The sequence below is a fragment of the Xenopus laevis genome, chromosome 8L (assembly GCF_017654675.1).
Source record: "Xenopus laevis strain J_2021 chromosome 8L, Xenopus_laevis_v10.1, whole genome shotgun sequence".
Taxonomy (NCBI): Eukaryota; Metazoa; Chordata; class Amphibia; order Anura; family Pipidae; genus Xenopus; species Xenopus laevis.
In genome coordinates this window covers 29515977-29539028 of record NC_054385.1, presented here as the reverse complement: position 1 = coordinate 29539028, position 23052 = coordinate 29515977, and the positions used below count along the sequence as shown (strand labels likewise).

Below are 23052 nucleotides of genomic sequence, written 5' to 3'. Positions count from 1 at the left end.
CAGTTTGCCGGAAAAAAAATCTAGTGCCAGCACTATGATGACCACCATCTTTTAATGACAAAGGTGGATGACCTATACTGTAGTGTTTTTAGTTTAAATAAGTTTAATTAGTTAAATTTAAATACAAGGAACATGCACAGAACACACAGTTAGAATCCAGCTCTTTATTCATGTAAGTATGTGAGTAATCTCAACCAACAGGAGTCCTGAGACCTCAAATGCACTTTGGCCCTTTGTGATCAAATGGGGCAACTGAACATCTGGAGTGGGGACAGACAGAGAGAGTAGTCTGTCTAAATAATAAAATAACAACATAAAGTGTCTTTTCTGAGGGTGAACATCTGAAATCGGGACTTGCAAAGCTCCATAGGGCACATTGATCCTGGGACTCATTCCGATTGCCGTTCAGGAGTAAGGAAGTATTTTTTTCTCTCTAGTGAAGCTGATTGGGCCAAGCATCACATTTTTTGCTTTCCTTGGGACCAAACAGCCCTATGTGGTGGGGTTACCGGATCCTCTGATGATGAATTGACATCTATATGTTTTATACATGTCCTTTGATTTTCAGTAATCTCATAACCCTGCAGTGAACATCATACTTATATGTAAATATTACATTCTTAATAAAGCTGTGATCTTCACACATTTAACATAAAGTCGTTGTCTGTGTCATTATTTAAGGGTTTTGGGGCAAAGGTATTTTGATTTTTAAGATAAGAGGGCTCATTTATTATTTGTATCAAGAGAGCCCTGTAGCAAACACCTGCTACTGACCGGGCACTAGTTGTAGAGCATTTTCATATTATGTCCTACCTCAATTCTGTACCAAATAGTTTGTATGCAATTGAAGATGATGTATAAGCTCACACCCATGTCCCACTTATGTGATGGGTGCTCTGCCCTGCAGTTATGGTCAATCCGTGTATGGGGGGGGGGGGTTACATTAGTCTCACACTATTGAGATCAAATCATTAAATCTGCCAGTGTGTGTATCACCGAAGGATTGCCATACAGTCTATACTGCGTGTGTACTGTGATACAAAACACCAATGGTGAAACAAGATGTGCTAACTGTACACAAAATCATAATCTATGCTGCCATGTAATGGGAAACTGAGGTATAATGTTTTCCTTAGTAATTAATTCAGTTTCCCATTGCATGACAGCATAGAAACCAGTGCATTCCACATCAATGGTCTTGCTTAGATTATAATTTTGTGTACAGTTTTGCTACAGCAACAGACTAGTCTAGCTGATACATACACACAATAAGCAACAATCAGTGTTTCACACTATTTCTAAAGCCAAAAAGAGACTTCAGGTGGAGTTATGTTCACCATTATCAGGTAGTTGGTTAGGTGGGTTGCATACATTTTTAGCGAGAAAGTGTAGATTTCAGTTTAAGTTGCTGAAAACTCAGCAGTATTTTGATTCAGAGAGCACTATGATTGCCTTATTGGGATCAGGATACACCACCTTCAGTGACTGACACCTTCCTACATGCAGCAGTGAAACAAAGCCCAATTTTGTTTTGGCTAATGAAATACTGCTTCAATGTCTGTAACTAATCAACGTTTAGGAATGTGAATGGCATATTTTTTTTTATTCGGTCCTAAAAATTATCCCAGCGTTATTATGCACAGGTCTAAAAACCATGGGGTTCGAGGAGGCATGTTGCCAAACTGCCAATGGACCGTGAAGCTCAATACCTAAATCAGAGCTATGTATTCCTAGTCTTGGCCATTTGGAATAATGATGCCACATGCAGCGCTCTGACATGAAATTCAGTAATAGGCCAGGCAGCTTCGAAAAAATATAAAAAAAATGAAGCTTGGATTTTCTAGCAACACCCCTGGGTCTGGGAGTACAAACAGCCCTTTTGTGTGATAGACTTAATGTTTCTTCTATGTCTATTAAATGTATATATTTATATTGTTGGAATGATATAAATAAAACCATATGTACATGCAGAGTGAGGGTACAGCCAGGAAAGGGGTACAAAGTAATTGCTGGGGGGATGCAATAAGAAGGAAACCAATTATTAATGACAACTGTTGAACACAAGTTCCTGAAATATCACAATAGGAATGTGCTTCTGGGAGAGGGGGGAACTGCAGGGTTTGGCTCTGTAAAAGCGGAACAGCTCGGTGGTGCTTCTCTCTCTGGTATAAGAAATTCATATTCATTGCTGGCCTGGGCTACCATGGTTTCATACTCGGTTTCAGGGCCCTGCTTGCATGGCTGGTAATCATTTTGAGTTCTTGGGGTTTGACAAGCGCAGGATGAATATCCACCATAAGCAAGTGGAGCAGATCCATCTAGCCTCGCAGCCAACTGGCTCATGCTAGGGAGACATAAATGTGGATAAAATGTATGAATAACTCTTGCTCATTGCACAGTAGATGTATACAGCACTTGTTCGACAGGATCAAATTAATCAGCTTTAAATAAGGCAGAATCATACTCACGTGGGCATATCATATATGTAATCTGTTGGGGGGAAAATTAAGTCATTAATAAGACCCCAACAGAGAAATTGTAGCATTATTATCATAATCACACATAATAGTTTGAATAAATAAGATACATTTGCCTAATGCTGAATTAGTGTAGTCTGACTTTATTTATTAGTGTAGTCTGAAATTAAAAGGGAATTCCAAGCAATGCTATGTAAAAGTGCCAAGGCAAGAGGGTTTCTGTTATTTACAGAAATGTTGGGGAAATTTCAGCAAGATCACATATCAACGCTATACGTAATATTCACACATAGACACTTACTTGTATTTTTCTTCCTTCTGGTGACGAAGACAATAATTAATGTTAAAATGGAGAGGGCACAGACCAGAGCAATGAGCAGTATAATATAGAGTGGCACTCCTGAGCCTGTAATAACACAAATACAGAAAGAAGCACATCAGTTACAGTATTCTGTAGGTAACCTGGAGCAGTCTAATGGGAGAAATCACTGTATGGCAAATCACTACTAATACAACTGACACGTCTTAATCCCTTAAAGTTGTAGTTCAGCTGTACATTAGAATAATACAGGGTGAAGAATCAGGTTGCAGTGTCCTCTCTTAGTGTAGTCATTTGTTAATAGATAGAGGTTGCAACAAACATAAATGTGTGGTGTCAGACTAGCATGTCTAATGCCTACCAACTGGGCCAGAGTAAGAGAAGAGGGAAATATACTTCTAGTGGAAAGGAGGGATCACAGATGTATGATCTGCAGCTGCTGTTAATCTACACATTGCATCATTCTCCCTTCACAAGATGTTAGCTGTCTGAGAAATGTTGAATTTCAGCATCAGCTGGACATTGTTAATTTATATTAAAAATATATCCAACTTTTTTCAGACATTATAATATGTCCTTTATAAATGTATATTGTGTTCCTTTTAAGTGGCTATCTTTTATTCTATCCAGGGCCGAAACTAGGGGTAGGCAGAGTAGGCACGTGCCTGGCGCCCCCCCCAGCTTTGCGCCCTAGGCACGTGCCTACTCTGCCTACCCCTAGTTTCGGTCTGTCGCCTACCCCATGTCCGGTCCCATCACTCCCTATCTTCCTGCACGGTTTGGCCTTTCTGCGCATGTGCGCATGCTATTTTGCGATTGTGCGCATGCGCGCTGGCGTCAACACGCCCATGTGCGCCGGCGTCAACACACGCATGCGCACGCGCAGCCGGCGCCACAACGGGACAGGTTGCCTAGGGCGCCTGCAGGATGTGGCCCGGCTCTGATTCTATCACATTCACCATTTTAATTCATATTATTACTGCATTTAATATTGTCTCTCCCCCATCTCCTTATTCCTTCTTGTTATTTTCAGTCTCCTGCTCATGTATCTATATGTTCACATTTACCAATCAAACATTTCCGCTCACAACAATAGCAATTCCGGCTGCAGTAAATATATCAGCCCTGTAATAATAAGTTCCTGATCCTGAGTCTGGTTACTTTTGGGGGCAATTTATGTTACTCTTAGGGTTAGTTCACACGAGGAGATTCGGGGAGATTTTGTCGCCTGGCGACTAATCGCCTTGACTTCTGAACGACAATCTCCCTGAACTGCCTCCTCGTTTCTTCCCATCCGCTATATTGAAAAGTCGCCTGAAGTTTCCTCGTGAGGCAACTTCAGGCGACTTTGGAAAACGCTGCGACGTGTGTGCTTTAGTGCAGGCGATTTTTTTCATTACAGCGTATAGGAAGACACTCACTAGGAGGCAGTTCAGGGAGATTTTCGCCCAGAAGTTGAGGCGATTAGTCGCCAGGCGACAAAATCCCCTTGTGTGAACTTACCCTTAGCATTTTTATTGTCTCTTCTCATAGATGAAAAGTTCCAAAACAATTTTGTTATGGCTCTTACTTTATAGATTAACTTTTTCTTTCAATCTGAGCCTTCGTGATTTCCCAGCTTTTTTTAAGGGTCTTTACACCTTTCCTTTTTTTCCTAGGGATTTGTCTAACACATATATTAAGAATCTCCACAAGTGCTGTTAGTTTGGTTGCACACTTCCTTATTTCACTTCCTCATGTGCTATTATTTTATAGTGAGACACCATAAGGGGGTGTGAACTGCAGTCTAGGGGCAAACCGTGATGTCGTTGGGGGTTTGTCAGTCAAATGGGCCACTAAAAGGCACTCTCCATAGCAGGGTCAACTCTGTATTTTCATAGCCTTTTAATGGCGGAAAACACATATATGCCAGGATAGTTATCCCCCCAGTACTTGGCAAAATGTGAGGGACTGGTGAGTGGCCCTATAAAGCTACCATAAACCACTTTTATATTGCCTTGTATCCCCTGTTCTCTTTGCTGCACCCCATAGAAACACATACATGGTGCCATAAAGTGAATCTGTTTACTATGCTGACTTGATGGGGCCCATTCATCAAGCTCGAGTGAAGGAATAGAAGAAAATAGAGGAAAAATAGTTTGATTTTCCCTATAGGCTTGCTAACAATTTTCTGATCGAAGGATAATCCTTTGATCGATGGATTAAAATCCTTCGAATCGTTCGATTCGAAGGATTTAATCGTTCGATTGAACAATTATTCCTTCGTTCGATCGAACGAATAGTGCAAAACTCCGATATTCGAAGTCGAAGGATTTTAATTCGGCAGTCAAATATCGAGGATTAATTAACCCTTGATATTCGACCCTAGGTAAATGTGCCCCTATATATCTGTAAAAAGCTAAGATCCTCCCTGGTGTTACCTTTAATTATATAATCCAATTTTGCATTTTCAGCAGCATCCTTGGTAGAGTCCAGCACAGGGATTTTACTCTGCTGAATGCTGGCCGTCTTTTTTGTGGTATGGCGACTCTTGGTGGTGGCGCTTTTCCTGTTTGTAGTGAATTCTGTATTCTTCAGGGTGCCTGTCACACAAATACACAACCAATGCAAAATCAAAGAATTCTGTTGTGAGTAGATGAGTCCTGAGATGAACTTATATGTGCTTAGAGGGAACAACAGTTAATATTTCTTGCAAAAGCCTATATTTGCATATTTAATTGAGTTTTCAGAAAACAAGAAAACCTAACTGTTGTGGGATTTCTTATTAACAATGGGCAAATTAGCCCTAGAGCAGTAACTCATAGCAACTAGTTAGAGATTTTGTTTTATAGTTCTCCTATCAGCAGCCTCATCAAAATTGATTGTTATGGGTCATTGTATTGGGGAAAATTTGTCCACTGTTAATGAGCTGTCCAGTATTTCCACCATATACTTCATGAAGCAATACTTAGGGGCCGATTCATCAAGCTCGAGTGAAGGATTCGAAGTAAAAAAAACTTTGAATTTTCGAAGTTTTTTTTGGGCTACTTCGACCATCGAATGGGCTCCTTCGACTACGACTTCGAATCGAAGGATTCTAAGTAAAAATCGTTCGACTATTCGACCATTCGATAGTCGAAGTACTGTCTCTTTAAAAAAAAATTGGACCCCCTAGTTCGGCAGCTAAAAGCTACCGAAGTCAATGTTAGCCTATGGGGAAGGTCCCCATAGGCTTGCCTAAGTTTTTTTGATCGAAGGATATTCCTTCGATCGTTGGATTTAAATCCTTCGAATTGTTCGATTCGAAGGATTTAATCGTTCGATCGAAGGAATAATCCTTCGATCGTACGATCGCAGAATTTGCGCTAAATCCTTCGACTTCGATATTCGAAGTCGAAGGATTTCAATTCCTAGTCGAATATCGAGGGTTAATTAACCCTCGATATTCGACCCTTGATGAATCGGCCCCTTAGAGTAACAAACTGTCAGTGTTATTACTCCTGGTAGTAATAAATCCAGCACGAGTTGCTTTAGTTACAGGATGTGTTATAGGTAAAATAATAATAATAATAATAATGATAGTTGGTGGTCCAACTGGAGGTCAATGAGCCAGATGTGACTCTTCAAGGAATCAAAATTCCCTTTAATTTGTAGACTTGTAAACAAAGACATTTTTAGACCAGATCACAAAGCAAGTTGTGGTTTGCACAGAAAGCTCACATTTAACAATTATTGTGAATATTTGCACACACAAAAAGAAGAAACCTGGCCAAGTCGTTTTGTTGGGTTGTAGTTTATTTCAAAAAGAGCACTGTAGGTGAAGGGTGACCAATTCAGTTCCTAAACATTCATGGGTAACAGTCTAATTTGTAACTAATTTTGTTCACGGCCAAGAACCTTTACTCCTCTCTTTTCTGTAGCCAATCCCCTGCTCTGAGAAGGTAATAGGACTGCCGCCAGAACAATGATAAAGTAGTCATATGATAAGAAACACTTTTAGATTGAAAGTTATCATTCAGTATGTATTTTGTAGGTTTGATCTGCACACCCCTCTATTGTACAGAGTTATATTGACATTTTATAAAAACAATGATAATAATAAATGTCAATTTGTCTGCTAGTAATAACACACACAGGGGTGGTTTAGAATAACATATTTACAGAAATCATTTGAAGATATTCTGCACAGCCATATTATTATTTAAGAAAATAGGAAAATCAAACCTTTAAGTGTTTTTAGGCATCTGGCCACTCCACTTTAAAGAAGAACCCTTTTCTTAGATGCCTTTATACACAGGCTAAAACATGCTGAAAAAAGCAGGTCTCTGCTGACCCGAACACCAGGGTTACTCACACTGTTAGACATCTGTGCTGTGCTGTTATTATTGCTTTTGGAAGTGGATTCCAAAGCAATAATATAGCTTCAGACATTGGGAATCCATGTTATGACATTTTCTTTGGAGGCATTGTATACCAGTGTGATATCCTTTTCCATGAAAAGAGCAATAAGAAGGTCACGCCTTCCTTTGGGCACCTTCCCGTATTCCCCCTTACACTGGTGAAAAACATCCATGTGATTAGAAAAGAGTATTGCTTAAAGTAGATTAGACTGTTTCTGGCATGTCGTTTGGGTTTGGTAATAATACCGGCCACACCAGGTTTTTCAGTTGAGTAAAACATTTTAGCGTAAAGAAAAAGTAATAATATATAGACCATAAAATATATATAGCACTAAAACGAAAGCAGCCAAAAAAAGGTAAATTATTCAGTGAACCTAAGTTAAAAAAAAGTTTACTTCACGATTTTTTTAATGCCAAAAAAATATATTTTTGATAGAAAAAAAAAGTTAAAAAATCAAATAGGGTAAAAAAGAAAAACATTATGAAGATTTAGGGGATAATTCATCAACAAGGGGTACAGATGCCTATGCTCACAAAAGCACAGAACCTCAACCAGGTCAACTTGATTGGGGTGAAACCAACTAATGGTACCCAGTGTTCTGGCAGGTCTATCACAGTGAACGTAAATGGGCATTTAATTTCCTGTGGCTCTCCCTATGAGAAGAATGGAATTATATCCGCCTCTGTACCATGAGCGTTCGATATTAGTGTGGTTTATCATTATAGTTCCACTAATAATTTATGGGAGTAGCAATTGAATGTGTTGAAATAGTGCCACCAGACCTCAGTTTTGATTTACTGGGCACTTTTAGTCAGTTTTTTAATCTGTTTCCAGTGCAGCGGACAAAATGCTTGTGCAGTTGGCAAGAGAAAGCTGTGACATTTGCAATACACAGAAGCTACGACATAGCATGCAGTGACCAGGTGTAAGCACTAGGACTTATTTTGTAACAATATTCACACTTGGTTACTTAGTAGTAGATTGAACTGTAGGTAAAATATTTACCATATTAATAATGTCTGATTTATATGAAGATGTGAAAAATACTTTTTGGAACATATTATATTTTTAAATCATAAATCCCCTCTCTGTGGCTGCCATCTCTATAGGATTCCACAGGAAAGCAGAGATCCCCTTTTTAGATGCTTCAATACTCAATGAAAAATGCAAGTCTCTGCTGAGCTGGACATCATGGTATCTCACACTGTGAGTCTTCTGTTCAGTTCTAGTAAAGCATCTTTATTTTACTTCTTATTTATTTTGTCATGATATTATCTATCGATGCACTGTTAAGATATGTATACTGGCTTGAGAACTTCAGAAACACTACTATAGTTTATAACAAGTTGTTGTGTAGCCATAGGGGCAGACATTCAAGCACAGGTTACATAGCAAATAATAGACAAGTTCTTTTAAAATAGATTAGACTATTGCTTACTTGTGCCATGTCCTTTAGTAATAATAACGGCTACATCAGGTTTTGCAGTTGAGGAATATATTGGTACTTAAATGGGAATAGAAAAAGAAATAATATATAGATCATATTATATTTAACACTAAACTAAAATTATACCAGCAAAAAAGTAGAATTTACCAATTTCTAAAAAGTTTACTTCAAATTTATTCTATGTTTTTAAAGCCAAAACTACTTTTAATAGACACTGTCATAGCCTCCCTTTGGGCATGTTCCCTTTCTTCTCATTACACTGGTGAGAAAAAAACAGCGGTATAAATTAATAATTTTCAAATGGAAAAACTATTCCTCTGTGTTCTAGGACAAACAATACAGACCCATCTCTGTATCCAACTTCTCTAATTCCACTGGAAAACACAGAAACCCCTTTTTAGATGCCTTAATACAGACACCATGGTATCTCACACTGTGAGTCTTCTGTGCAGTTCTAGTAAAGCATCTTTATTTTACTTCTTATTTATTTTGTCATGATCTATGGCTGTACTGTCAAGACATATATACTGGCTTGAGAACTTCAGAAGCTAGACTGTTCCATTAAGGGGAAACGGGGTGGACTAGAGAAGTTATGCCTCCCTTTGGGTATCTTCCCTTGTTTCTCCTTACGCTGGTGAGAAAAATACTTGAGGTTAGAATAGCGTATTGCTTAAAGGAACAGTTTCACCAAAACATGAAGTGTTTTAAAGGAATGACAATACAATGTAGTGTTGCCCTGCACTGGTAAAACTGGTGTGTTTGCTTCAGAAACACTACTATAGTTTATAACAAGTTGTTGTGTAGCCATAGGGGCAGACATTCAAGCACAGGTTACATCGCAAATAACAGACAAGTTCCTTTAAAATAGATTTGACTATTGCTTACTTGTGCCATGTTCTTTAGTAATAATAACGGCTACATCAGGTTTTGCAGTTGAGGAACATATCGGCACTTAAATGGGAATAGAAAAAGAAATAATATGTAGATCATATTATATTAACCCTAAACTAAATTATACCAGAAAAAAGTAGAATTTATCAGTAAAACCAATTTTTAAAAAGTTTACTTCAAACTTGTTCTACGTTTTTAAAGCTAAAACAACTTTTAATAGACACTGTCATAGCCTCCCTTTGGGCATGTTCCCTTTCTTCTCATTACACTGGTGAGAAAAAAACAGCGGTAAAATCACTAATATTCAAATGGAAAAACTATTCCTCTGTGTTCTAGGACAAACAATACAGACCCATCTCTGTATCCAGCCTCTCTAATTCCACTGGAAAACACAGAAACCCCTTTTTAGATGCCTTAATACAGACATCATGGTATCTCAGACTGTGAGTCTTCTGTGCAGTTCTAGTAAAGCATCTTTATTTTACTTCTTATTTATTTTGTCATGATCTATGGATGTACTGTCAAGACATATATACTGGCTTGAGAACTTCAGAAACTAGACTGTTCCATGAAAGGAGAAACAGGTGTGGACGAGAGAAGTTATGCCTCCCTTTGGGTATCTTCCCTTAATTCTCCTTACGCTGGTGAGAAAAATACTTGAGGTTAGAATAGCGTATTGCTTAAAGGAACAGTTTCACCAAAACATGAAGTGTTTTAAAGGAATGACAATACAATGTAGTGTTGCCCTGCACTGGTAAAACTGGTGTGTTTGCTTCAGAAACACTACTATAGTTTATAACAAGTTGTTGTGTTGCCATAGGGGCAGACATTCAAGCACAGGTTGCATCACAAATAACAGACAAGTTCCTTTAAAATGGATTAGACTATTGCTTACTTGTGCCATGTTCTTTAGTAATAATAACGGCTACATCAGGTTTTGCAGTTGAGGAATATATCGGTACTTAAATGGAAATAGAAAAAGAAATAATATATAGAGCATATTATATTTAACACTAAACTAAAATTATACCAGCAAAAAAAGTAGAATTTAGTTAACCCAATTTCTAAAAAGTTTACTTCAAACTTATTCTATGTTTTTAAAGCCAATAGACACTGCCATAGCCTCCCTTTGGGCATGTTCCCTTTCTGTTCTCATTACACTGGTGAGAAAAAACGAGCAGTAAAATCACTAATATTCAAATGGAAAAACTATTCCTCTGTGTTATAGGACAAATAATACAGACCCATCTCTCAGATTTATGCACTAAGATCCGAAGTTGCGCCGGCGACAGCATCGCCACATTCTGCTGCACTTCGCCAGACGTAGTTTCACCAGCGCTACGCAAATTCACTAAAATGCGAAGTTGTGCTCAGGGAGGTGAACGGTAGCGAAGTTGCGCTAGCATTAATTCGTCAAGCAAAGGGAAGTTACGCTAGCGATGCCTAATTTGCATACGGCACCAAGTTAAAGTACAATGGACGTATCTGTAGCAGCAAATACATTACACTACACAAGCCTAGGAAGCCTTCATAAAATAAAATAGAGTTGTTATTTTGCCCTATACATGTGCCCACTGTATAGTTTAGGTGCCATATGTTAGGAAATGTAGGGGGGAAAGAGGTTACCCCCAAAAAAAGTATGATCGTTTTCAGCCTATCACACTTAAAAAAGGAAAAGACGCCAACTTTTTTTGAAGCAATCCCTATCTACTCTATTGCACTTCGCCTGGTCTCAGGTGGCGAAGGCAAGTCTGGCGCAAGAGGTAACGTTCAGTAAAATGCGCAAGTTGGTGAATTTGCGTAGTTATGTCCCATTTGCCATAGTGCAACTTCGCCTGGCTTAAGGGTGCAAAGTAGCGCTAGAGTAGGTCCACTTCGCTAGCATATTTACGCCAGCGGCTGTTATTAAATCGGCGAAGTAAAGAAATGACGTCACGATGGCGAATTTGCGCTAGCGTTAGCCGCTTCACGCTTTAGTGAATTTGCCACTCTGTATCTGGCTTCTCTAATTCCACTGGAAAACACAGAAACCCCTTTTTAGATGCCTTAATACAGACACCATGGTATCTCACACTGTGAGTCTTCTGTGCAGTTCTAGTAAAGCATCTTTATTTTACTTCTTATTTATTTTGTCATGATCTATGGATGTACTGTCAAGACATATACTGGCTTGAGAATTTCAGAAGCTAGACTGTTCCATGAAAGGAGAAACGGGTGGACGAGAGAAGTTATGCCTTCCGTTGAGTATCTTCCCTTGTTTCTCCTTTCGTTGGTGAGAAAAATACTTGAGGTTAGAATAGCGTTTTGCGTAAAGGAACAGTAACACCAAAACATGAAGTGTTTTAAAGGAATGACAATACAATATAGTGTTGCCCTGCACTGGTAAAACTGGTGTGTTTGCTTCAGAAACACTACTATAGTTTATTACAAGTTGTTGTGTAGCCGTAGGGGCAGACATTCAAGCACAGGTTACATAGCAAATAACAGACAAATTCCTTTAAAATAGATTAGACTATTGCTTACTTGTGCCATGTTCTTTAGTAATAATAACGGCTACATCAGGTTTTGCAGTTGAGGAATATATTGGTACTTAAATGGGAATAGAAAAAGAAATAATATGTAGATCATAGAAAATTGAGTGAAGGCTGCGCTGTTGCACGAATAGTAGGGTCAGGGAAAGCAGCACCAAAAAATAGTGGATCCACACTTCCACTGTGAGTAATAAAAGTCAGCAAGAGAGGTGCGCTAATTAACCTTATAACTCCTTAAACACAGGCACCTAAAATGAAAAGAAACTACACATAGAGTAGTACGTTCGGCTCTTCCTAGAAATAACTTTGATGTTAGAACTACTCACAATCGTGATCCTCAAACAAGAGCGTGTAGAGTATTCTTTTTAAGCAGGGTATATACGATGTTGTAGCGTGCGATGTTTCTGAAGGAAAAGAGACGCTACAGATGGTGAAGAATCGTTAGAGATCCGACTTAGACCCTGCGGGTCCTAAGGACTTACCAGACTGCCGTCAGAAGAGAGCGTTGGAAGACTCGCAAAGAGATCGCTCGATGCCGACGTGTTTCCCAGGCGCTGTTAAGACACCGTTCCCTGAGTTCAGGCAGCCTTGCTCACCCGCTGCGCGTCCGCAAACTCTGCTGTTTCTCGTCCCACAGTCAGTCAGCTCGCCTCCGGTGCCGTGCGAAGGTTAAATAAGTGATTGGAAAGGGGATTAAATCTATAACAAACTTTTATTTCATTAATACAAAGGCCCCATGAAATAAAAGTTTGTTATAGATTTAATCCCCTTTCCAATCACTTATTTAACCTTCGCACGGCACCGGAGGCGAGCTGACTGACTGTGGGACGAGAAACAGCAGAGTTTGCGGACGCGCAGCGGGTGAGCAAGGCTGCCTGAACTCAGGGAACGGTGTCTTAACAGCGCCTGGGAAACACGTCGGCATCGAGCGATCTCTTTGCGAGTCTTCCAACGCTCTCTTCTGACGGCAGTCTGGTAAGTCCTTAGGACCCGCAGGGTCTAAGTCGGATCTCTAACGATTCTTCACCATCTGTAGCGTCTCTTTTCCTTCAGAAACATCGCACGCTACAACATCGTATATACCCTGCTTAAAAAGAATACTCTACACGCTCTTGTTTGAGGATCACGATTGTGAGTAGTTCTAACATCAAAGTTATTTCTAGGAAGAGCCGAACGTACTACTCTATGTGTAGTTTCTTTTCATTTTAGGTGCCTGTGTTTAAGGAGTTATAAGGTTAATTAGCGCACCTCTCTTGCTGACTTTTAATATGTAGATCATATTATATTAACACTAAACTAAAATGATACCAGCAAAAAAGTAGAATTTATCAGTAAACCCAATTTTTAAAAAGTTTAGTTCAAACTTGTTCTATTTTTTTAAAGCCAAAACTACTTTTAATAGACACTGCCATAGCCTCCCTTTGGGCATGTTCCCTTTCTTCTCATTACACTTGTGAGAAAAAAACAGTGGTAAAATCACTAATATTCAAATGGAAAAACTATTCCTCTGTGTTCTAGGACAAACAATACAGACCCATCTCTGTATCTGGCCTCTCTACTTCCACTGGAAAACACAGAAACCCATTTTTAGATGCCTTAATACACAGGTTAAAATGTGCTGAAAAACAGTAGTCCTCTGCTGAGCTGGACACTATGGAAACTCACCATGTGAGACTTCTCTGTAGTTCTAGTGAAGCCCGATTGGACTCTGAAGCATTAAGATGGCTTTAGCCATTTATAAAACAAGTGGGAGTCCATGTAACGTTCCCTTATTTTTCCTTAAACTGATGAGGAGAAACTGTATGGAATAGCAGACCAGTGGTGCAACTTTTTTGGGGAGTGGGGCTGCAGATAAACTTCAGAGGCTCTTTCCCTTAGAGGGCCAATAATGCACTCCAGCTGGGAGTATGTGCCTAACATTTCCTTCTCTTTTATATTATGTCTAAGAATGTAACATTTACTTCTCCTTTACTCATATCTGCTTTGTATCTCTCTGCATTCTTTCACCTCTTTCCTATACATTACTTTTGCCTTTCCCCTTGAGCCATTCTTTCCTTCTTAAACCTTCTCTCCATCTGTCATTTTTTGCTCTGTCCCCTTATAGGCTATTCTCTTTCCCTTATTCCCATTGCCAAAGCTGCAGGTGCTATTTTTCACTTTCCCTGTTCCTGTTTTACTCTTGTATCCTCTTGCTCTCCCTTTCCATCTTGTGTGCCTTGTACCTCAGTCCCCCTGCACATAATAATACTCACCAACGTGATCTGTGTATTGTGCTGTTATAATTGGCATACAAATATTCTCTTTGAACTTTGGAACTGTACATGGTTCAGGTGGGGAGGAAATGCTTCGATGGTATACTAAATGTGTGCCCAAAACAATGCAGCTCTATCATTGAATTCTAAGGTTATTATAACAGTGTGCTCCTACTGTACAAAGAACATGCTGTGAATTATTACTTATGAATGGACATTGCGGTACAAGGACCAGATAAAAAGGACATCAGTGATTTCACTAATCAGTGATTTCCTTCGAGACTTTAGGCCCCTCTTACAGCACAGGGCCTGTGGGGTCATTATTAACACCCCTGGAAAACTTACCTGTGGTACTTCCTTTGGTACTAACTGAGGCAACATCAGGTTTCTTAGTGGGAGAATATACTGCAGCTAAAATAAGAATATAAAAGTCAATATTATATGTAATACTAAAACAAAAATATACCCAAGAAAAGGTTTGTTCCATCATTTTCATTACATGTTTATGGGCAACAAATAATAGTTAATAGAAACTGCCATAATAAATAAAAGAGCTACAACAACGAAAGATTACCAGGGGTAATGATGTATCCACTACCAGCACAAAACCTCATCCATAATGCTATTTCTTCTAACTGGCGGTAGATAATGGTACCCCCCTGTTCTGATGGGTCTTGTACAATCACCCCTTTGTCTATATATTACAGCAGACAGCTTTCAATAGCAATTACATCTACAATTAACTTTAAAACCACTAAATCATTTGCTCTGAATGTTAATTGGTAAGTTGCTTAGAGTCACATTTTTATCAGCAGTTATCCTTATTTATAGGTTTAAATCTCCTGTAGTCTTTCTAGCCTTACACAAAGTATTTGATCACTGGAAAGACCATGGAGATCAAAACACCTCTCTCTGATGGACACTCTCTCTCTCTCATCTGGTTTCTTAGTAGGAGGTCGAACTACTAATTACCATTACTACATTGATAATGTTAGTCTATAGCCCCATTCTGTTGACCTAGACCATATTGTTGAAAATTTGAAAACCTTTATTCCACCCCTGTATCACAGGAAAAAAAGAAAAGAACTGACAGTGTTGGTCCATGTCACCATCTTGGGGCATTTTACGTCTGGTTTCCTGTTTGGATTAGAATGATTGATGACCCAAGCATGTCAACCGGAAGCTGAATAATTCACTGCCATAGTTAGAAATAAAGGCACTAATGAATTACATTTTCTCCAATGACAACAAGCCTTTCATAGATTCTTTATAGGGATATACTCACCTCTAAGTACTGTGAGTTTACTGAACCCTTCTTTGGTGACAGTGAGTCCATCATTTGACTTCCAGATGACGACACACCTGTAGTTACCCCTCTCTATCATTTTTAAAACTTTTATGGTTAAAGATACGTCTCCGGGTCTAGAGTCGGCCACTTGGATTCTTCCTGAGTAGTCCGCCTTTAAAATATATGACCGGGATTCAAACCGACTGAATATTTTGACATCTTCGGCATACCAGTCAACTTGATGTTCCTTGTAGTGTGCAGAGGGTGTGTAAGTGCAGGGTATAACCACCGATTCACCTCTTATTCCTTGTGTTTCATGCGGCACATTCAGAGATAGGATGCATAGAGCTATCAACAAAGAACAAAATTTTAGCTAAAATGTGAAAATAAATGGGGGCCCGAGTACTACTATTACTATGCAAGCCCTCAGACATTGAATATTCTTTTTTATATAGAGTGGGAAAATAAATTATTTAGCATATTTCCCTCTTATCAACTCCTGCACCCAACATAGCCTATCTTTTTTTAACAAACAAATAGTCAAAACCCTCATTGTTTACTTCTAATATATGAAAAGTTTAAATGATGTCAATAAAATAAATTGTGTTGCTCTTTATCCCATAATTGTCTTCAATATTTGGCACTCCAACACTTGTTGTAACTATTTAGTCCCAGGAGTGCTGCATCTGTAAGTGAAACAGTTGTGCTTAGGGGGTGGCAAAAAGGAGCAGCTGCCTAGTAGGAGCGTGACAGTGGGGGTCAAGCACCAATTGCAGAATCACCTGTTTATTGACTCCTCCAACAATGCAGTGGATAGCTTAAACTCATAGGACTGCCCTAAATTGGGTGTAGCAGGATCGTCCAATAGACTGGTGTATATTTTACAGATGGGTTGGGTCTGAGTGGGTAAAAATGCAATTTACAGGTCCCACCTCAGTTTACAGGTTGGCTGTAGGTGTAACTAATTTTAAAAAGTGCCTAATTTGACTTCCTTATATTATTCTATATCTGTCAAATATAATAGTATACAGAACACTTTATTTTGAATAATAAATTGAGCCCCTAGACCAGAAGGAATTACAAATTCATGTAACATACTGAGATATATTCATATTTCATTGCTAAAATAATAGTTTTATATGTTTAAAGTAGACATATAGGATAAATGAAAATACCCAAATCTTGTAGGCAGTAATGAGTAATATATGGTGCACGTTTCATTTTGGGCTAAAAAATATCATTATCTTTCAAAATGGCCCCTTTATTGGAACTCCCTATAGATCTGCGATGGAGGGGTGGATATGTTCAAACGGTTCCTGCCAGAAGCACAGTAAGAGGGGGATAGCCAATCACAGCCATGCACTCAAGCAAAACACACGCAAAGACAGGCTTCAGTTCCATATCAGGTCCACCTAGCTGCTGATTGGTGCACACTACAGTGCAGTGTGCTGAGTGCCGCTGGCTCCCCTGCCCAAACTGGGAAAGGAAGCAGCAGGAAGTGGAGCAGTTGTTGCAGAATTTGTCAATGAAGGGCTTTAAAAGAGATTCTTGTTTTTTTTTACAGATTTAACAGATTTGGCCATATACAAACCTCCCTGTCCCAATACACATGCAAACATTCAGGTTTATGTGTCATGTTGCAATACTGTTATAGGCACTATTCACCTTTTTATGAAATAATAGTAATATTTATGGGTAGCCCTATACTGCTACTGCAGGAAATTTAACACTAGACTAGACTCCGCTATATATAGAAGAGCAGGTACACTATAATTTGGCATGCCTCCACCTAGCATCAGGACAGACTGGGCTGTAATACCCCTCCCTGACCCCTCCTCTGACCCGCAACCACACACACAGAAGAAATATTGATAGGTTTATTTGTAGAACACTGAAACTTTAAATAACTTGCTGTTTGTAGTCACACAAAACTGCCCTTGCACTCACTTCACCTATGTTGGAACTTTCCATTGTTCCCGGCCCTATGGAGCTTCACAGTAAGAGCAAAACAGCAAAGAGAGTGATCACATGGGTCCTCCCAGTCACTCAACTGCCAGCAGAATATTTTCACACAGGAAAAAGGAAACAGCTTCCCTTCTATAACCGAGTACCCAATCTAGCTGAGTAAGTTATGCCCCAGGGACCAAAGGCCTAAAATTTGGCGAAACCTGCACCCTCATACATTTGTAACTTGGAGGGGGTGAAGTCTGCCACAGCCTTTGATGAACACCTCACTAAACACATCGAGCAATAGGGAGAGATAACGTGTGGTATATTGGCATATGTCAGCACCTTTAGCAGCAGCAGCACCGGACTATATGGTGATGTAACAGGAAGTAAAACGGTTCTTGTCAGTCATGTGTCTGGTATGTGGCACAGTCACATTACAACAAGCAACCTACAGAACCTCCAGACTCAACTCTGCATTGGACACCCCATAACAAATGCTTTTAGTCTTTTTGGTAATCAAGGAAATCAAACTATGTAGTTACTAAATGAAGAAAAGAAATTAAATTATGAAGATAGTAAATGAAGAAAAGGAATCAAATCATGTAGATAGTAAATGAAAAAAATCAAATCATGTAGATAGTTAAGGAAGAAAAGAAATCAATTCATGCAGATAGTAAATGAAGAAAAGAAATCAAGTATGTATATAGTAAATGAAAAAAAGAAATCGAATCATGTAGATAGTAAATGAAGAAAAGGAATCAAGTATGTATATAGTAAATGAAAAAAAGAAATCAAATTATGTAGATAGTAAATGAAGCAAATGAATCAAATCATGTAGATAGTAAATGAAAAAAATCAAATCATGTAGATAGTAAAGGAAGAAAATAAATCAATTCATGCAGATAGTAAATGAAGAACAGAAATCAAGTGTGTATATAGTAAATGAAAAAAAGAAATCAAATCATGTAGATAGTAAATGAAGAAAAGAAATCAAGTATGTATATAGTAAATGAAAAAAAGAAATCAAATCATGTAGATAGTAAATGAAGAAAATAAATCAAATAATGTAGATAGTAAATGAAGAAAAGGAAACAAATCATGTAGATAGTAATTGAAGAAAAGAAATCAAATCATGTAGAAAGATAGCAAATGAAGAAAAGAAATCAAATCATGTGGATCAGGGCTGTTCAACTAGTGTCCCCCCCTTGTGTAGCCCCCACATGAAAGTCTATCTGATGCGTCTGCTTACCATGTGTGAAATTTAAAATGCATCACTACAGAGATTAACTGGCCCCTGTATTGTTTAAACCGCAAATTCAGACTGTAATTCCCTGTATAGTTCACACATGTAATCCCCCCTTAATTGTTCACACCTGTGACCCAGACTGAAACTGCTCACATTGTTCACCTGATCACATTCATACAAACTGCTGAAGGGGCACCAGCATTGTGTCACTGTATGTAGCACAGTATGAACTGTACATCTTAGAGTGGCCCTGGTAGTGTTCCCTGTCTCCTGCTCTGTTCTGCCTTCCATATGCTTCCTGTGTGTGCCACACTCTGCCTGTCCTATGCTCCCTGTTTGTGCCATACTCTGACTGTTCTATGCTCCCTGTGTTTGCCATACTCTGACTGTCCTATGCTCCCTGTGTGTGCTATGCTCTGCCTGTGTGTGCCATACTCTGCCTTCCCTATGCTCCCTGTGTGTAACATAGTTTGCCTGCCCTATGCTTACTGTGAGTGCCATACTCTTCATGTGTGTGCCCTGCTCTGCCTGTGGAACATAAGCCTGGTATTTGTTCTGAGAATTTGTTAGCATTTGAAAATTATTGTTAGGGGCCCCTAAGGTGTTTAATCATGTGCTGTGGGGGGTGTTGAGGAGACATATGGATTTAAGAGTATGTCTTAATATGTCTTAATGTGTTTCACATATGAGTGATATCCCTTCAGTACCAAATTGGTTTTTTGGCGTGCTACCACAATTAATGAGGACACAGTCTTGTGGTAACATAGGTCCTGGGCAAATGTCCCTTTTGCCCACTGTGTATCAGTTCTTTAAGAACATCTGCATTTCTACTCCACTACCAACTGCAGGGTCTGCTGTTCCTATGGCACCACTGTCTTGTACTTCTCACTTTACATTAGTGATGTGCGAGTCAACAAAAACGAACCCGCCTCCGACCCTAACTCGACTCTTCATGATCCGTTGCAGGAAAAACCAGTTGAATAATAAAGTTGATATAATTTCACTCCCATGCTTCCTTGGAAAGAGCCATACATGAGGGTATTGGTTGAGGTACCAACCTCAGCACTGCAAGGAGTGATTCACCCCCTGCCCTGGAAAAGTGCTCAGCTTCTGGCTGTATTACCAGCCTCAGCCGTATTCTTAGCCTTCTCTAAAAAAAAAAAATAAACCAACATGACACAAACTATTGATAATAATAAAAAGCCTATTAGACCTTTGCCTTAAGGTGGCTATACACAGACTGACCTACTATCTGGCCAAACACTGAGCTGCTGATATCCATATGCCATACATAGGGCATTCAGTGGCACAATATAACCAAAGTCATCCAAACTGAACAACCAAATCTGGCATAGATGGGTCTCAACAGACACCCCATTCAACCTATACAGGGGTACCCATTCATCATTGTCCTATACGGGGTACCCATTCTGTAAAACTAAATGCATTTCCTAAAACCTAAGTCTGTGCATTTTATTTGTATTTTGTGACAACAACAAAAGGTTTCTGCCAGTATTTGTCAGTACAAAACAAATATGTCATATTCTTCAAATCTATTTTGTGACCTAGAGCATTCGTTTCATAAATCCAACATAACTAAAGTTACAAAACAACAGTGTGGTTTTAGCTTTGCAGTTGTCATTTTACATGTTACAGTTTTGCCCCTTCCATTTTATCGAATATGTTTATCAGAGGGTGAAAACGGTGAGTTATCACACCAGGGGAAGTTTGTCTTTTTGCTTCTATAGGATTATTAAGGGTAAAACAAAGTTCACATTTTGATAGATAATGATACACCCACAAAATCCTAAACATGTGGACAGAGTGAAAACATAATCAAATGACTAGAGAGCTATGGATTTGGTGAGCTCTGTTTCCCCCCTTTTTAAAATATACCCCATTTAACTTTTTATTTTTAAATATATCAATACATCATTTCCATTTGCAGAATTAATGACAGTTTAGGAAATGAGAAATGATGTGTCCTGAAGCAAACTTGCTTTTCCTGGCTTATTACTTTTTTAATGTACATTATCTTAAAATTAAAAGATCATTAAAAACATTTTACAACAAGCCGGTACTCAGGATTGATTCTGCCAACAGATGAAACAAAATTAGCTCATTATTCTGCTTCACTGTGTACCATTTTGTTCTTATTTCATTATATGGCACAATTATAGGGGGTTTTCCATAATTCAGATCTCCATTCCTTAAGTCTTCTAAAAATCAGATAAACAAATAAGACCAATCAGATTGTTTTGCCACCAATATGGATTTGTGCAGCATAGTTACACTCAAGAATGTTTGCTAAAAAGTTCTACATTGCAACCTCTTCTGTACAGTAAATATCTTGTTGTAACATCTACAATTTAATTTACAGAAATATTGTCCAAAATAATTCTAAAGCTGCCCTTATGAAAATACATAGGTAACATCAACTGTTTCCACCAAATAGCATAAAATTCTTAAGGCATTTTCTTTCTGTATCTGAGTGTGCATACCATGCTTATTTCTGGAAACATTTTCTATAATATATTCTTACATGTTATTTGGATTAAGATCGTTCAAGATAAATGTTTAGAGTAAATATAATAACTATAGTATTTTGCCCTGGGAAATAATTTTTGTGTGATATAAATATATATTTATATATATAATATTTTAGATCACTTACCAGTTCTGCCACCCAGGCACACCACAAGCACAACAAGAAATGCCAAAGCAGCCATACTCCCAGTCCAATTCTGATCTCTCCTGCAGAGCCTGCTGCTGTTATGAGCCACGGCTGAAGCCAAACTTCCTTTATTATTTGGAAGCCTAGAATTCTGCTGATGTTTCTTCCTTCCCTTTTGACATGATAAGATACTCATTCTCTGCTTCTTCTGAAAAAGTACCAACTAGCCCATTGTTTGAGCTGTGACGATGCAATGAGTACATTTTGTACCATTTTCACTGTTTGCAACATCATGGGAAAACCTTATTTTACTGGTCTTCCACTGTATATTCTATACACAATGGATGACCCTGTGTTGCCACAATGATAACCACTGGGCCAATCTGCTGCAACATACAAGCAGAATATTAACTGTGTTGAGTCTATTGTTTGGGTGGTTTTCCTCCAGGTGCCCCAGTTTCCTCTCACAATCCAATAGCCTACTGGAAGTTTAGTTGAGTTCAGGCTGACGGTCCATTGGTTCAACCAATTCATGGAATGAGAAATGGCTCACTCACATCACCAGTACTGTTACTCAGGGGCACTGCACCAATGAGGCAAGTTGAGAAACTCGCCTTAGGCGGCAGTGCCCCACTAGGTACTAGGGGCGGCAAAAATGCAGCTCCAGAGCCAAATTTCCAGTTTTAAAACTGGAAATAAGGTCTTCTAGCGCAGCAAGCACAATTATGCTCTCTGCGCTAGCGTCCTGGCCCTCTCCGCCGCCCTCCTGGACCTCCTGACCCCCTCCAGTGCAAAAAGGTGAACGCACGGGGGAGGGGACGGCAGCAACAGCAAGCTGCCTCAGGCAGCAGAGGGGCCAGGATCGCCTCTGCTGTTACTTTTCATACTGAAATGCACTGCCACATCCAGTATGTGCCCAAAAGATCCAGTGAGGCTGTTTCCTCCACATTGTGCTCAGGGCCTATTATTTGTCTTGCCCTCATGCAAAAAAGTTGTCAGTCTTACCCTGTCTGGAATATTGACACTGACTATTAGTGCAATGGAGTAACTTATTTATATAGTGCCAGCATATTTCGCCACACTGTAAATTAAATGTGTTTATACAACTAAATCACAATAATTACATACATAGAACATATGTAGTTACATACATCACAACCAATACCGGTACAAAAGATGAGGAAGACCCTGTGCAAAGGAGCTTACAATCTAATGGGAAGGGAATAAAACACAAGGTGTGGGAGTGGGCAGGATCAGAATTAAGTGAGTGAGAGATGTAGTACTGTATGTGGTATTGCATTTGGTAGTTAAGCAGAGTAAGGGTAGGCTTCTCTAAAGAAATGCATTTTGAGAGATCTTTTGAAAGCAGAAAGGTTGGGAGAAAGCCAGATAGACCATGGGAGAGAATTCCAGAGGAGGGGTGCAGCCCTTGCAAAGTCTTGAATGTGAGGAAGTAATGAGAGAAGCGTTGAGTAGCAGGTCAGTAGCGGAGCAGGCAGTTGGATGAGTATATAGAGATGAGATCAGAGATGTAGGGTGGGACAGAGTTATGAACACATGGGGTAGATGTATCAAAGTTGGTAAGGACAGGGTTGTT

At 39.1% G+C, this 23052-nt stretch overlaps 1 protein-coding gene across 4 annotated transcripts; it reads right to left on the bottom strand.

The window, feature by feature from the left end:
- Positions 1 to 149: 149 nt before the first annotated feature.
- vsig4.L (V-set and immunoglobulin domain containing 4 L homeolog) lies at positions 150 to 21690 on the bottom strand. Of its 4 annotated transcripts, XM_041572630.1 has the most exons (11): positions 21456 to 21690; positions 15583 to 15933; positions 14643 to 14708; positions 12038 to 12103; positions 10410 to 10475; positions 9509 to 9574; positions 8615 to 8680; positions 5217 to 5378; positions 2779 to 2883; positions 2469 to 2490; positions 150 to 2344 (listed from the first exon to the last, which is right to left on the bottom strand). In XM_041572630.1, exons 1-11 carry the CDS (start codon positions 21649 to 21651, stop codon positions 2077 to 2079), a joined length of 1434 nt encoding a protein of 477 aa, XP_041428564.1. In that variant the 5' UTR covers positions 21652 to 21690; the 3' UTR covers positions 150 to 2076. The 4 variants fall into 4 exon arrangements, with proteins under 4 accessions (XP_041428564.1, XP_041428566.1, XP_041428565.1 ...); XM_041572632.1 differs by lacking the exon at positions 8615 to 8680 and having other exon boundaries at positions 21456 to 21689; XM_041572631.1 differs by lacking the exon at positions 12038 to 12103 and having other exon boundaries at positions 21456 to 21688.
- Between the last annotated feature and the right edge of the window lie 1362 nt (positions 21691 to 23052).

Excerpts from the sequence above, each read along its gene's own strand:
- vsig4.L (XM_041572630.1), bottom strand. The coding sequence starts at position 21,651 with ATGAGTATCTTATCATGTCAAAAGGGAAGGAAGAAACATCAGCAGAAT. Across the intron at positions 5,379-8,614 it reads TACTAAAGGACATGGCACAA|GCACCCTGAAGAATACAGAA; the intron begins GTAAGCAATAGT and ends TTTGTGTGACAG. Across the intron at positions 2,884-5,216 it reads ATTGGATTATATAATTAAAG|GCTCAGGAGTGCCACTCTAT; the intron begins GTAACACCAGGG and ends GTGTTATTACAG.